This window comes from Pinus tabuliformis, chromosome 6 (genome assembly GCF_031772625.1).
Source record: "Pinus tabuliformis cultivar Carrire ecotype Pingquan chromosome 6, CPIR1, whole genome shotgun sequence".
Taxonomy (NCBI): Eukaryota; Viridiplantae; Streptophyta; class Pinopsida; order Pinales; family Pinaceae; genus Pinus; species Pinus tabuliformis.
The window spans coordinates 996,327,324-996,341,498 of record NC_142292.1 but is presented as its reverse complement, the minus strand read 5'-3'; the positions used below and the strand labels follow the sequence as shown (position 1 = coordinate 996,341,498).

The 14,175-nt window shown below is 40.0% G+C and overlaps 1 protein-coding gene across 1 annotated transcript; it reads right to left on the bottom strand.

The window, feature by feature from the left end:
• Positions 1-6,978: 6,978 nt before the first annotated feature.
• Positions 6,979-8,137, bottom strand: LOC149262350 (auxin transporter-like protein 1). The gene is made up of 4 exons (XM_089377879.1): positions 8,027-8,137; positions 7,517-7,771; positions 7,262-7,405; positions 6,979-7,089 (listed from the first exon to the last, which is right to left on the bottom strand). The coding sequence occupies exons 1-4, from the start codon at positions 8,039-8,041 to the stop codon at positions 6,979-6,981; spliced, it is 525 nt and encodes a 174-aa protein (XP_089234005.1). The 5' UTR covers positions 8,042-8,137.
• Between the last annotated feature and the right edge of the window lie 6,038 nt (positions 8,138-14,175).

Below are 14,175 nucleotides of genomic sequence, written 5' to 3'. Positions count from 1 at the left end.
TTGGAGGAATCTTACATAGCAAGCACACATGCACGACGCAAGTTGTCTTTGTTTCTTTAGTTGCTTGCATGTCACAGTCAAGAGTATGCATATGCTTAACAGCTACACGCAATGTCACACAGCACCATGGCAAGCCCACAGATTCCATGTCATGCACTTGCACTCACGTATGTTTTGTGGAAACATTTAAACTTTTAGTGTGTTTGTCTTCATTGTTATATCTTTCATGTTTGCTGGTTCACATAGCTGTGTTGTTCGCAAACCAAGCCTTCACCAACATGGGTCGACCAATGTGCCAGTGGCTGCATTGGAAGTATCACTTCACGTGAGCGGACCCATGCACCATTAGCTTAGGAGTAGGAGTAGTGTTCTCTTTTGGTTTGTTTGCTTGCATGCATGTTTGCTTCTTACTTCGCATGTATGTTTGTTTGCTTGCTTGTTTGCTCACTCGCTTTGCTTATGCTTTTACTTCTGATTTTGCTTTGTTTTGTTGCTTGTTTTCTTGTTTAGGTTCGTAGGTTAGTTTCACATGAAACTATGTGCAACTCTTGAAACAAGTTGGGTAAAGTACAAGAGGACTTGTGCAGTTATCAATACTTGGTTACCTGTCATCCTGCCTGTGTATGAAGAAATTGTTGTCTTCTTCCATGATACGTCGATGGAAAATACGTATTGTTCAAAATGAACCTTGGTGAAAACACAACGCTTGTGCGCTAACTAGTGTCACCTACTCTAGTCGGTTGTTTTTGGGTTAATCCTTGTTAGCTCAATCAAGTAGAGTAAGGTGAAGGGGAAAACCTTAACAAGCACGTTAGAGGTATATATTAAATACTTCTCTGAAGGAACAACCTCTTATGCTCTGAATAAGTCAGGATCCCTCTTCTGCCTCTGAAATAAATAAGTGTTATGCACAGTTACGAAAAATGAAAAATGAAAAAGTGAAAATTTTCAAAAAAAAATGAAAAATGAATAAGGCGAAAGAAGAGAAAGGTTTCCTATGGAAAGAAGTGATGCAAGTAACTCCGCTGGGGTACTAACCAAGCTCGCTGGTAGCAGAGTGATGCTTGTGTTCATGCGTGACTCGACTGGGGTACTGTCCACGCCTGCTGGTAGTGGAGCAACACCAAAGATTAAACTAAAACTCTGACGACCATAAGGCTTGTGCACCATCATACCCCTCACCCCAATCGAAACAACTATGTTGACTTGGCTTGGAATGTGTGTCGACTAACCACGAGCTTGGCAGATGCTACATCTTACAATCAAGCAAGTGTCGAAACCAAAATGAACAGAGAACTAAACAACACTTTCGGAGTTGTTAGACTTGATTTTCACAAACAAGGTCCATTCAGAGAGCTGGAGTTCTACCAGTGAGTCGCCAAGTGTTGTAGCGGCTACAACCACCCTCCAAAATTTTTCCTTAGCTTCGTTTTGGAGCCTACCTACCAACCATCCTTAGCAGCATGTCTTGCATGGTCAAGAACATAAGCTTCATTGTTTTTTAGCAGCTTGCTAGCCTGTGCAAGATGGTTTGTTTCATTCCCCTCACATGTTGCCTCTCTAGACTTGGTCCAACTACTGTTTGAGCAACTCCCTCAGAAAATTTCACAATTCTCGAGGGGAACCAACCTCCCCTCGATAATTGTGCAAATCTAGCTGGCAGCCTGCTGGGCTCAGAAATTGCACAATCCTGTCAAACAGAATTCCTCTGGAAAATTGGGCAATATGGCCCAGCAGTGTAGCTAAGCCCAAAAATTTCACAATTTTGGGTAGCAGTCAGATGTTCCTCCTAGAAATTATGCAATCTCTCTGGATAGCGAGCCCAATTTCCTCCCAGAAATTGCGCAAAAATCCCTCTCAGGCAAGCAGGTTGTTGCATGTGCCTTCAGGTTGATCGGTTCTCTTCGAGACTGAGAAAACTTAACTTGCATGCATGGGCTGATTTTTTCCAAAATAAAAAAAAGCAACATGCAAAAAGCATCCCTATATTTTAGGGAGCTATTTTTAGCAGTCAGAGGTTACATGCAAAAATCGTTTTAGAAACTTTCCTCCAAGTGTCACATTTTCCTACATTTGTGGCATGCACGTCATGAGCCTCAAATTTATTTATTCAACACTTGGAGCTCTGACATCCCACAGTACATCCACGAGTCTTCGGCACATCCAGCTCATCTATTTCCAAGTAAGTGTGCTTTACTTGTCTTTTGCAGCAATTGTGTCGCTTTTTGTGTTTTGGCTTTTGTGAGTGATGCCTGCTTGATTTCTATGAATGCTTGCTATCGTTTTCATGCATGTTAGCTTGTACAAGAACCATTTCAGTTTTTGTTAGCATCTCACTGCTGTCACATGCATGACACTGTTTTGCACAAATAGTTGCCGATTCGGCGAATCGTTTCACACATATGCATATTTTTCCGGTTTTTGAATCTTGCATTCACTGTTTTCATGCATGATAATTCACTCCTGCTTACACTAGGTATCGCCATGCATTCACATCTTCATTTTCTTTCAGTTGCTCGTTGGCGAGTGTGGGCAACCTTGGCCCAGACTCTGCTTGCCCAAACAACATTGCGTAATTATGAGAGGGAAGGTTCTACCTTCCTCCCAGAAAATGTGCAAATCTGGCCAATCACTGCCCTCGAGTCTTGCTTTGCGTAATTCTGAGAGGCAGTGACTTCTGGCCAAGAAAATTGCGTGATGCAAGCCCTAGGCCTGCATCACTTGCCAGCTGAAATTGTGCATTGCGCAATCTCAACACCCAACAGACCAGCATGGATTGCGCATTGCACAATTCCAGCAGTCAACATGCCTCCCAATAATCCGGACTTCCTTTAGCGCAGTTCCGGCAGTCAGTCTCCCAACCTCCCAATGAAAATTGCACAATCCTTGCCAGCAGTTCCTCGGGTATGTTGCATGTCGTCCCTCAAGTTTGCTTTGGTTTTAACTGACAAATTTCTTGCCATGCATGTCGCCATGTCTCCAAATATAGTAGGTGTTCGTCTGTCTCTCAGCAGTTCAGGATCAATGGCCTCCAAGAGAGTAGGATCAAAGGACACCGACAAAAGCGCAACTGGAGTAGTAGTTGAGCGAGTGTTTATGAGTTTGTCGATATACGAAGACACCAAGTTGATCGTAGACAAAGACATCAAGTTGAAATGACAAGAGGTCAATGATGCATTCTTAGGCACATTTGGGGAAAATCTTGAAGATTGCCAAGTCTATGTGAACATTCACAAGTTCAGCTTGTACCGGATTGCATGTAGGTATCCCACATTCCCATGCGCGGACATGATACATTGGATCATCTCGCACACTGACCCCGAGACGATGACATTAAGCAGTGTCAGCGGGACAAATATTGTTACCTTTAGGGCACAAGACTATCAACAGATGTACCACTTTCTAAAGCCAGTGATCACCATGGAGACACCCTTCAGCATACCCAGCAACAATACCAACTCCAGGGATATCTTGAAGAACTGGGTGAAGGAGCTAGCCAAATTCAGGATGACACCCAACCAGATTTGTAAGACTAAGATACTGCGGAAGGCATATCAGTACTTGGTCAACTTTGCATGTCGCTTGTATGGCCAAGAGAGCACGGAGACCTTCCTATGGAGTTGGGTGATCGCATTGGACCAACTGGCCAATGAAGGCAAAGCATGCAACTGGTCTGACATGTTGGCTCACAGGCTGAAGGAATGGGTAACAGGAGCTTGGTAGCCGCCCAAAGGTCAGCAAGCAGAAATCCACATGTCCGCTTACATCTTGGATGCAATATGTGCTCATCAGGAGTTCCCGGGTTTGAAATGGGCATGGAAATCAACGAAAACCTCTGTGAACACTTATAACAATGTAAACTTTGAAACGGGAACTATAAACTCAAAACGGGAACTCTGGCCCAAAAACCCCAAAAAAACCACAAAAACAGTGCTCAAAACGAAAAGTGTGTATACTGGAACGATGTTTTTTTTTTTTAGGTGTCAATTTTGCGACTGTTTTAAAAATGGCAGTGACTACGAAATTTTCTACGAAATTTTCCTGCAAAATATAGCTTCAGAACGAAAGTGTTGATACTGGAATAATGATTTTTTTTAGGTGTCAATTTTGCGGCTGTTTTAAAAATGGCAGTGACTACGAAATTTTCTACGAAATTTTCCTGCAAAATATAGCTTCAGAACGAAAGTGTTGATACTGGAATAATGATTTTTTTTTTTAGGGTCAATTTTCATACTTTTTAAAAAATGCTAATAAAACCAATTTTTTATGTCTCAAACAAAGTTAAATTTTAAGGAAAAAACACATTAATGTTTTTGGTAGAATATCATTTTGGGCCGCCCCCTACCCCCCGCACCCCCCGCAGCCCCCCCGCCCGGGCCGCCCCACCCCCTCCCCCCCTCCCTCCCCCCCCCCCCACCCCCCCCCCCCCCCCCCCCCCCCCCCTCCCCCTCCCCCTCCCGGCCCAGCCCGCCCTCCCTCGCCACCCCCGGGCCGCCCCGCCCCGCCCGACCTGGCGGCGGGTCGATTCCCGGAATCAAGATGCAAGTTTGTGTATCATGCAAGATGCAAGAGACATGCCCAAAGTATTTATCATATAACATGAACCAACGTCAAAACAATGGGTAGAGGAATAGGTCATTTGATAGAGAAATCTAGGTTGATAGGGATAGGTCATATGATAGAGAAGCCTACGTTGATAAATGTCGACCAAAAAGAAAGAAGAAGAAGAGGAGGATAGACACACTTAATTGGAACTTTACTTTGTTGATTGGATTTTTATAATTAAAGAAAGGTGAAAAGAAGTAAAATAGCAATGACATGTTGGTAGTGTGTGATTGTGGTTGGCTATTGTTGGTAGTTTGTGATTGTGGTTGGCTATTGTATTCTTACCCATTGTTCTACATTGGATTGAGGGATTAGAGAGCAAAGGTTTGAAGTGAACTCTTGATTTAGTAAAGAGGCACCAAATAAATTTTCAATTTGAATAAATACAATTTCATTGATTAATGTTGTTACAAACCTATTTTAAAATTAAATAATAAAATTAACAATTTATTCAAGTGTTATGTATAAATGGCAAAACACATTCATGAAATTACATTTATATCATAAAAACAAAAAGTAGTATCTTGTTTCCTTAGGCACCAAAACACTTATCTCGTGATACATCTCACATCACCAAAATTATAAAAATTAACTATATTATAACTTTATTATTAATATTATTATTATTGTAACAATAATTAATGTATGAGTTAAACATTAAAATTAGAAAAAGAAAACACGTAACAATCTATTCTTAAAAACAAAGTTCATTACAATATCATATATTAATACAATGACTTACTAATACTACATGTCTAAAAAATCATAGTTCATATTCATACCCAAAAAATAATAATTCATATTCATACAACATATTTATATAACAATTTTTAATTAATTAATTTGATTATGTTAAATTTCTTAATTAAAATTTTGACACCCTATCATAATTATATTAACATAAATGTGTTTTCAGAGATGCCATCCTCATCTTCTAACTTTCATATAAAAACTTGTGTAGCCATGCAAAAGTACATGAGAATGCTCCTTGCACAGTTTTAATGGTCAAAAAGGGAAAACAAGTGAACACGCAAAAAATACACTCCGATTTCTCGTTCGTATCTATTCCGCAACCCATCGTCTTCAATATTTATAAAGCACCAATAGTTCGTTGATCACATCAACCATAAATTTCCAAAAAGTAGGCTTTCTTAAATTACTTGAACAAGACGACAACTTTTTCACACATTTTGGCCACCTATTTTGAGCGATTTTGTGATTAGTGACAATATCTCTCGGCAGCAAAATATTTTATTTCTCAAATGTGTGCATACTTACCTTGCCTCAATGCCAGGACATTGCTGGATTTTCAGAAGAAATATTTAATTGCATTATAAAGAATCCATTCAGAATTGCTATATTTAATGGTTAAATTAAAAAAGTTGATGGCCACCTCCAGCTTTGTTAGGAAACTGGCACACAATAGTGCATTCTTGTAATAAAATAAATATGTTAAAACTTTCGAAGATTTTTCTGTTTTGTTGTTGCTAAAAATTAATTACAATAGAGGTGTATGGTTTCACATTATTGTTCGGCTGGTCAGCCTTTTTTTATTATTTGGACCCATTGAAACAGAGCTAAAGAATACGGAATCTAACGAGTTCACAAAATTAATTCAGACGAGGGAGCTTTTCAGCATATATGAGAGTGACCATTATAAACGCGTGAGGTGAAGTGACATATCACACTAAAGGGGTGTGGAAAAATGTCCCTTATCATTACTGTACATTTGAAGGCTGCGTATTAAAATATAACGATTATTTGCAAAATGATGATGCATGCATATTGGCAGACCGTTTATCCAAGTTGTCAAGAGGTCGTATGAGAGCGGGACCTCGAGTCCTGTAACAGTCGGCACTTCAAACAAGCAGCGCAGCGCGGGATAAATTAATTTTTGAGCTTGTCCACACATGACTATGCATCCATTGACCAAAAGCTAAACGCAGAGTCCGAGGGTTTTAAGGAACTATTGGAACGTATTGAAGAAATGGGTCAGCATTTGTTAACTGTTAGGTAGTGATGATTTTGACAATGGAACCTCCAGAGCGGCGGGTCGATTCCCGGAATCGACCCGCCGCCGGGTCGGGCGGGGCGGAGTGGCCCGGGGGTGGCGCTACGCGGCGGCGCCATTGTCAAAATCATCACGTACCTAACAGTTAACGAATTCCTCCAGATTCCTTCATAACATAATGAGAAGGATCAGGTTGTAGAGCGGCCCGGGGGTGGCGCTGCGCGGCGGCCACCCCCGGCCGCTCCGCCCCGCCCGACCCGGCGGCGGGTCGATTTCGGGAATCGACCCGGCGGCGGGTCGATTCCGGGAATCGACCCGCCGCTCTGGAGGTTCCATTGTCAAAATCATCACGTACCTAACAGTTAACGAATTCCTCCAGATTCCTTCATAACATAATGAGAAGGATCAGGTTGTAGTGAATTTAATGGACCAGCATACACATATTGATGACCGTCATCTACAGCAACAGAGACCTCTGCCATTACAAAGCACAGCAGCTTTAGGAAAACAGCGATATGATCCATTTCTCCCTCTTACACTCCAGATATGAATTATGTTCTGGAAATATGGATATATATATATTACTACTTCTATTATCGGACAAAGCCGCGTGTAGGATTCCAGCCAGCTGGAAAATTGAAAGACGGTAAGAAATTGGCGTATGAAGTGGGGCATAGAGACGAAGAAAGCGTTGGTAAATGCAACTCCAACGAGGATGACAATGCCCAAATTCATGGTCAAAATCCCTTTCCATTTTGGCATCCACTTTCCTCCCTTTTCCGAAGCGTCCTGCACATGCGCCAGACCAGCGGAAATTCAATTTATATTATGGTTATCAATAGGATAAGTTGTAATTTACTCAATTAAACTTAGCATTGAGAATTGCGTTCAAAATTATACCTGTCTGGACGTTTTTGTCCTGAAGACAAAGAGATAGGCGGTACATGGGATAATATAGACCGAGAAGCTCATAATCAAAGAGCCAATTACGCTGTTAAGAGGCCCAAAGAAAGGAAACAACAATGCGAATAACCACAGCAAAATTGCCACCGGGAGCCTCGCTATGATTCTGACCAGATAACGTGATTGATGTACACCCAGCAATTTTTCCCACATGAAGTTCAGTGGCATCACGTACAGCCCAAAGGCAACTGCCTGTAGTCAAACACATCAATATATTTTAAAATTTGACTGCATTGTCGGTGAAAATATCTTTGAAATAAATGATATCATAGATCAACATTGTAAATGTAAATAATTTTTCATATAAATCCTATATCAAATCTTACAATATCCATAAAAGAGAAACATATTCCTAAACTAACATATTGTAATAAAAACGAGAAACTATAATCTTTGTTTGTATGAAGATGGCTTTGATTTACCCATTTACATATTGTATTTTCTCACCTGGTGAATAATCATGAAACCCAAGCCTATGCTTCTGAAGGTAGAAGCAGGCAACACTGAGAAGGCGTTGGAATGCGTTAAAAGCTCGTCTCCAAATGCCCAGTAGAGTATTATACAAAATATAACGATTATTTGCAAAATGATGATGCATGCATATTGGCAGACCGTTTATCCAAGTTGTCAAGAGGTCGTATGAGAGCGGGACCTCAAGTCCTGTAACAGTCGGCACTTCAAACAAACAGCGCAGCGCGGGATAAATTAATTTTTGAGCTTGTCCACACATGACTATGCATCCATTGACCAAAAGCTAAACGCGGAGTCCGAGGGTTTTAAGGAACTATTGGAACGTATTGAAGAAATGGGTCAGCATTTGTTAACTGTTAGGTAGTGATGATTTTGACAATGGAACCTCCAGAGCGAATCGACCCGCCGCCGGGTCGGGCGGGGCGGAGCGGCCCGGGGGTGGCGCTGCGCGGCGGATTCGCTCTGGAGGTTCCATTGTCAAAATCATCACGTACCTAACAGTTAACGAATTCCTCCATATTCCTTCATAACATAATGAGAAGGATCAGGTTGTAGTGAATTTAATGGACCAGCATACACATATTGATGACCGTCATCTACAGCAACAGAGACCTCTGCCATTACAAAGCACAGCAGCTTTAGGAAAACAGCGATATGATCCATTTCTCCCTCTTACACTCCAGATATGAATTATGTTCTGGAAATATGGATATATATATATTACTACTTCTATTATCGGACAAAGCCGCGTGTAGGATTCCAGCCAGCTGGAAAATTGAAAGACGGTAAGAAATTGGCGTATGAAGTGGGGCATAGAGACGAAGAAAGCGTTGGTAAATGCAACCTCATAGCGAGTACAGGAGGTATTGAACAAATCATGGTCACGTTGAAAAAATGTGTGGAGGAATTCACACGTATAATCTTATCCGAGGAGAAGAGGCATCGAAAGAATAAATAATAATAAAGGTTCAAGAAAAATGAGGATCGTCAAATATCACGATGGCTATAATATTTTTTAAAGTCTTCCTTTCACTTTCTATGTTTGGAAGTTTTTCTAAACTTTCACTCTCTTTACAACTTTATTTTCGCATCCTTCACAGTCCATTCGAACTCTCAACTCCACGGTCTGTACATAAACAGTTGCAGGCGTGAGTGCTAATTAGCTCCGCTAACAGTCACAACCCTCTGCGTGCCATATTGAGTCAGAAAAATAAATCTACCTGAATTGCATAAACATGAAGTACCTGAAATTGTTTGAACTTCTTCTTGGGCCTGGGAGTAGTGGCAGCATCAATCCAGCTTGATAGAAGGGCCAACACACCCATTTTCACCAGTCTCTAGAAATAGAAAACAAAAATGACAGAATATCTCTCGTGCAAAAAGCAGCAGACACATATGAACAACTCTTCCAGTTTGGTGGTACTGGTTATGATCCGAACGACCAACACCATGGCAGAATTTATAGGAAAATTTGAAGGAATATTCAAGTGAGATACCTTCCATCTCAGCCAATAGCTTCTACAGTTTGTGGATAAACCTCCATAACTTGCGGTGGCATGGTGACAGATGGTGTACATAAGTGGCTGAAAGAGAAACTTCCGAGAATATGAAGTACGATGTTTGGTGAGACCAGAAGTATTAAAATGGGGCCACCACAACCGTTAGATAACCGTTACAAAAAGGCATGGACGGTGGCGAAAGTCAAATAACGTGGTAGCTGTGGAGCCTGGAGTGAAGCCGACGCGAACCTTCGACATACAATCACGGAATTGAAGGAAGGAACACGTCCATGTACAGCCGCGTTGAAAATAGCAAATTCAACTGTCTTAATTCTTCAACATTCGGTGAGAATAAAATAACGAATCAGGAAAGGTAGCGGTATACAAAATTTAATTCAGAGTTTACAATTTAGACGTAAGTTATAGTATTATTTGATTGATAATTTTTATTTTCATTTTATAAAAGAACCGGGGATTTAAATTTCTTTGAGACTCGACCAGAATGCCCTTCCACACGCATTTAAAAAAAAAAACATTGTCTACCAACCTTAAAAATTTGTTTGTAGGGCAGTTTTCTTGCCAGTAAAAAATTTTAAAAATCAAAATACTTGTGTTTGAAGTATATTTTTTTAAGTGGAAATTGATTCAGCATCATCAAAAATTTCTAACTGCTCAAAATTTTAAAATTTGATAACTATAATACAGATTATCATAATCTTATTAAAATTATTTTCAAAAGGTATTTCACAAAGACAAAATAAAAAGTTATAATTGGTTACAATATGGTTTCAAACTATCATAATTTGGATATATTTTATTAGATAAAATAGAAGTTATGGTTGGTGTCAATATGATCTTTCAAACTAAATAAAAATAGTGATTAGATAAAATAGGAGTTATGGTTGGTGTCAATATGATTTTTCAAACTAAATAAAAATGGTGATTGTGAAATAGCACAATGTTGTTATGACTCCACTATCTTTTAAAGTCTTCCTTCCATTTTTATGACTCCACTATCTTTTAAAGTCTATCTTTTAAAGTCTTCCTTCCCTTCTGTCCTGAAGGCTCGAGTATGGTCCCACATTGAACAATCTCCACCATTTGTTAACTTAAGGGCTCAGACACACGAGTCCAGCTCTCCCATTCCAGGTCCCAACAAACTCGAGCGTTCATGCAGTATTCCTTAAAGTCTATTTTATATTAAAGCGCGAACCTGAATTCGAGGAATTTGAGTTTTTGTCTCCCTTCATTGCTCTCGAATTATGAGTGCACCAAATTTATCTTATTACATAATAATAGAAATGGCGGATGGATGCATCTTTCTTATGCCGGGTTCCAACAAACTCTAGGATTCAAGCACTATTCCTTATGCCTATTTTATATTGAAGCCCAAATGCTTGAATTGGGGGAATTTGAGTTTTTTCTTACTTTCATTACTTGTGAATTATCAATGCACCCAATTTCTCTCATGTACCGATCTCCTCCAATTCTTCAACACGTCATTCTTTACTGGAACTTGCCGAGAGTTTGGGTTCATAGATTGAGAAATGGACTGGGCCATTTTCTTGCAACTCGGGTTAAGATTTTCCTATTCACTATGTGTTATCTCAACAGGTAGCGGAGGTAGAATTTCCTCGAAGCCACCTCAACTAGCTCACTCCTCTCCAGCTTCAACACAAAACAAGACATCAAACCCTCAATAAACTCTCATTTCTTCTGGGAAAATATACAATATCCACTACATGGAAACTACAAGAACTGCACAGGGTTTGAATTCGATAAACACACACAGTTTGGGAATTGCGCAACACGGACTCTTAACGAACTTAATTCAAAATATAGCCCACCCATTACCAAATCCACATTACCAATTCCACGCAGCGGCACCCCTGTGAAAATCACAACTGTGAAAGAAAGAGAGAGCACAACTGTGATTTTCGCATTGATTTTTAAGTTAATTATTATTTTTTGAAAAAAAAAGTTGTTATTATTATTTTTTTGACATGAAATTCATAAAAAAAACTATTATTTGACCATTTTTAGTTAATATTTTTGTATAAAAATTGTGATTTTGACATGTTAATTCTAGCAAAAAATTATCAAAACGTTTAGTTTTTTGTTATATTTATGTTAAAAATGGTTATTTTTTATGTCCATTGTTAAAAAATGTTGTTTTTTAGAAACAATTATTTCATGTGGATTGAAAAATTAATTAAGGATGTCTAAATATGTAGATTATCTAAAATTCAAACTATCAACTTTCTAATTTAAAAACGCAAAACAATAAAAACCCCACTAAAAAAAAAAAAATTAAGATAGAGAACAAGAAAATATGAATACAATGACGACTTCAAAAACTATCAAATTTAGAAAATAATTTTTTACATTTCACACACTAGAAAATTTAAAGTCAAAAAATAGGTCTTTTAAAAAAAGGGTGTGATGCAGAATACTCACTTTTTAAAATCAGGCTGAAAATCACTACCATTCACCACCATTCTAAAACTTAATGCACATGAAAAAAATTAAAGTTCCAAAAACCATGTTCTAAAAAAAACATGTGTATTCTGCATCAACACTTTTGAAAATCGGGTCATTTTTTTGCCACCTCTACAAAACGGGTAACAGTATCAGTTCCCGTTTCAAAGTTTACATTGTTTTATTGTAAATTGTTGTCTGAATGAAGCTTTCGAGGAGTCATCACACAACTGTCATATCATTTTGTCACCTCGGTGTACAAGATGATATTTGAGCAAGATCCACCTTACATGTCGAAGGCAGCGATGGAGGCACTAATCAAAATAGCAGATTGGTATGCCTCACCATCTGGCACCTTCATACAAATGTACAACGTGGAGAATCCTCCGCATGTTTTGCCAAAGTTTTCCATGGATAATCTCGTAATGTAAGAAGTATCATACCACATCTCTACAGGACTGTCAGATAGGCTGCACCAGAAGAAGAAGGCACCTTGGCCTATTCTTCCATTACGTATCGGATTGTACAAGATACGGAATATCAAGCATGCAGATTCCAAAACAGAAGAGTTAAAGAAATATCCTTTAGGCACCCGAAGCTATAATCTGTATGACCCACGTTGTTTTGTGAAGGATCACTATAGAGTACAATTTTCATTGATCCACAGGGCGTGTCATTGGGCTGAGGAAGACCCATGGAGATATTGTCATAGCTTCTCCAGGCCCAATGAACCAGTCGACATCGTTGTGGAATGGTTAGTGAAGCAGCATCCAGGAGAGCAACAGCAGCAGAGGTAAACGTATCGACGCACGACAAAGGCAAGAGAAAGATTGTTGACAACGCAGATGCAGAGCAAAGCTACAAGTTCAGAGCAGATCCACTTATGCAGAAAGCAACTTTGGCAATAAAGGCAAAGAGGCAACAATGCGATAGGAGGACCACACAAAGGCAGAGAGAAAAATAGAGGATGGAGGAAACAATGAAGGAGTTGCATGAGTTGAAGGAGCAACTCCGGAAGGCACAGGAGCTGCGCAGACAAGAGAATTTAGCGCAACAAGGACATGTACAACATGGGGCGCAACATGTACAAATAGATGAAACTATGCCCGTACAGGTAGTAGACTCATCCGAGCAGTTGGCACGAAATAGACATGGTGAGCAATCGCAGTCGCAGGACTTCACTCAAGAGATTGAACGAGCACTTGAGCAAATGGATACAGAGATGGAGAAACCATAGTTAGAGCAAGACATCAACCTCATGCCTTACCACCATGAGGTCGACCCACCAGCTTCACCATATCTGAAAGCAAGCAGGTCCCAAGCGACCAAGGAGATACTAAGATCCTTGGAGACAATCCAAAAGAAGAGATGCACAACATATTATTCGATTAGTTGTAACATAGAGCTATGCAATCACGCAAAGTGTCTACTCCAGATGACCACACATCTCCTGCGCAGTTTGAGGAATGAGTGATAGTATTTGACGTGTGCAAGCATCCAACGTCATTAGTTGATGCTACCAGAGCATATGCCAAAGCCACTAGCTCGAGTGTTCACTTCTTGATAGCGGAGAACGAGCAAATGGCTAAGGAGTTATAGACAACGAAGCAAGGAGGAGAACTAGTTACAACATCCAACTGAGTAGAGTTGAAGAAGGCGATACTGGATGAAGTATCATCCCTTGAGATAGTCATGTGGGCGTTGTATTCTAGATTTGGTACCGTGCATAAGGCAATTGTCCATCTCAACAGTTGGCAGCAACGATGTGCTAGGAGAGCACGTATCTTGTCAAACTTACATACTATTGTTGACCACATGAAAACATGGACAATGAGATACAAGGGAGCCCCGTTACACTTGCTCAAGATGATGAAGCCTAGAGCAGTTGAGAAGGCATGTATCCGGAGTCAGATCCGGAACTATGAAGAACTCTCACAATTCATCACTAGTTTGCAGGCATCCCATGCACAGGTATTTAGAAGCATGGATGTTGTTGTGCGCGCACATACGATCCCATCTGTTGGGACACTCACCAAGGAAAAGACAAAGGCACAAGTCTGACTTAAGCTTGACTCATACTTTGACGAGTTGATGCGCATAGCCACCAGCACAAACTTGGCAATCAGTGCAGATACCATGCATTAGTAT

Bases quoted from the DNA above. Each gene is read 5' to 3' on its own strand.
- LOC149262350 (XM_089377879.1), bottom strand. The intron at 7,406-7,516 runs GTATAATTTTGA...GCGCATGTGCAG, and splicing joins GGACAAAAACGTCCAGACAG to GACGCTTCGGAAAAGGGAGG. The intron at 7,090-7,261 runs GTCTTTCAATTT...GTAATGGCAGAG, and splicing joins TCATACGCCAATTTCTTACC to GTCTCTGTTGCTGTAGATGA.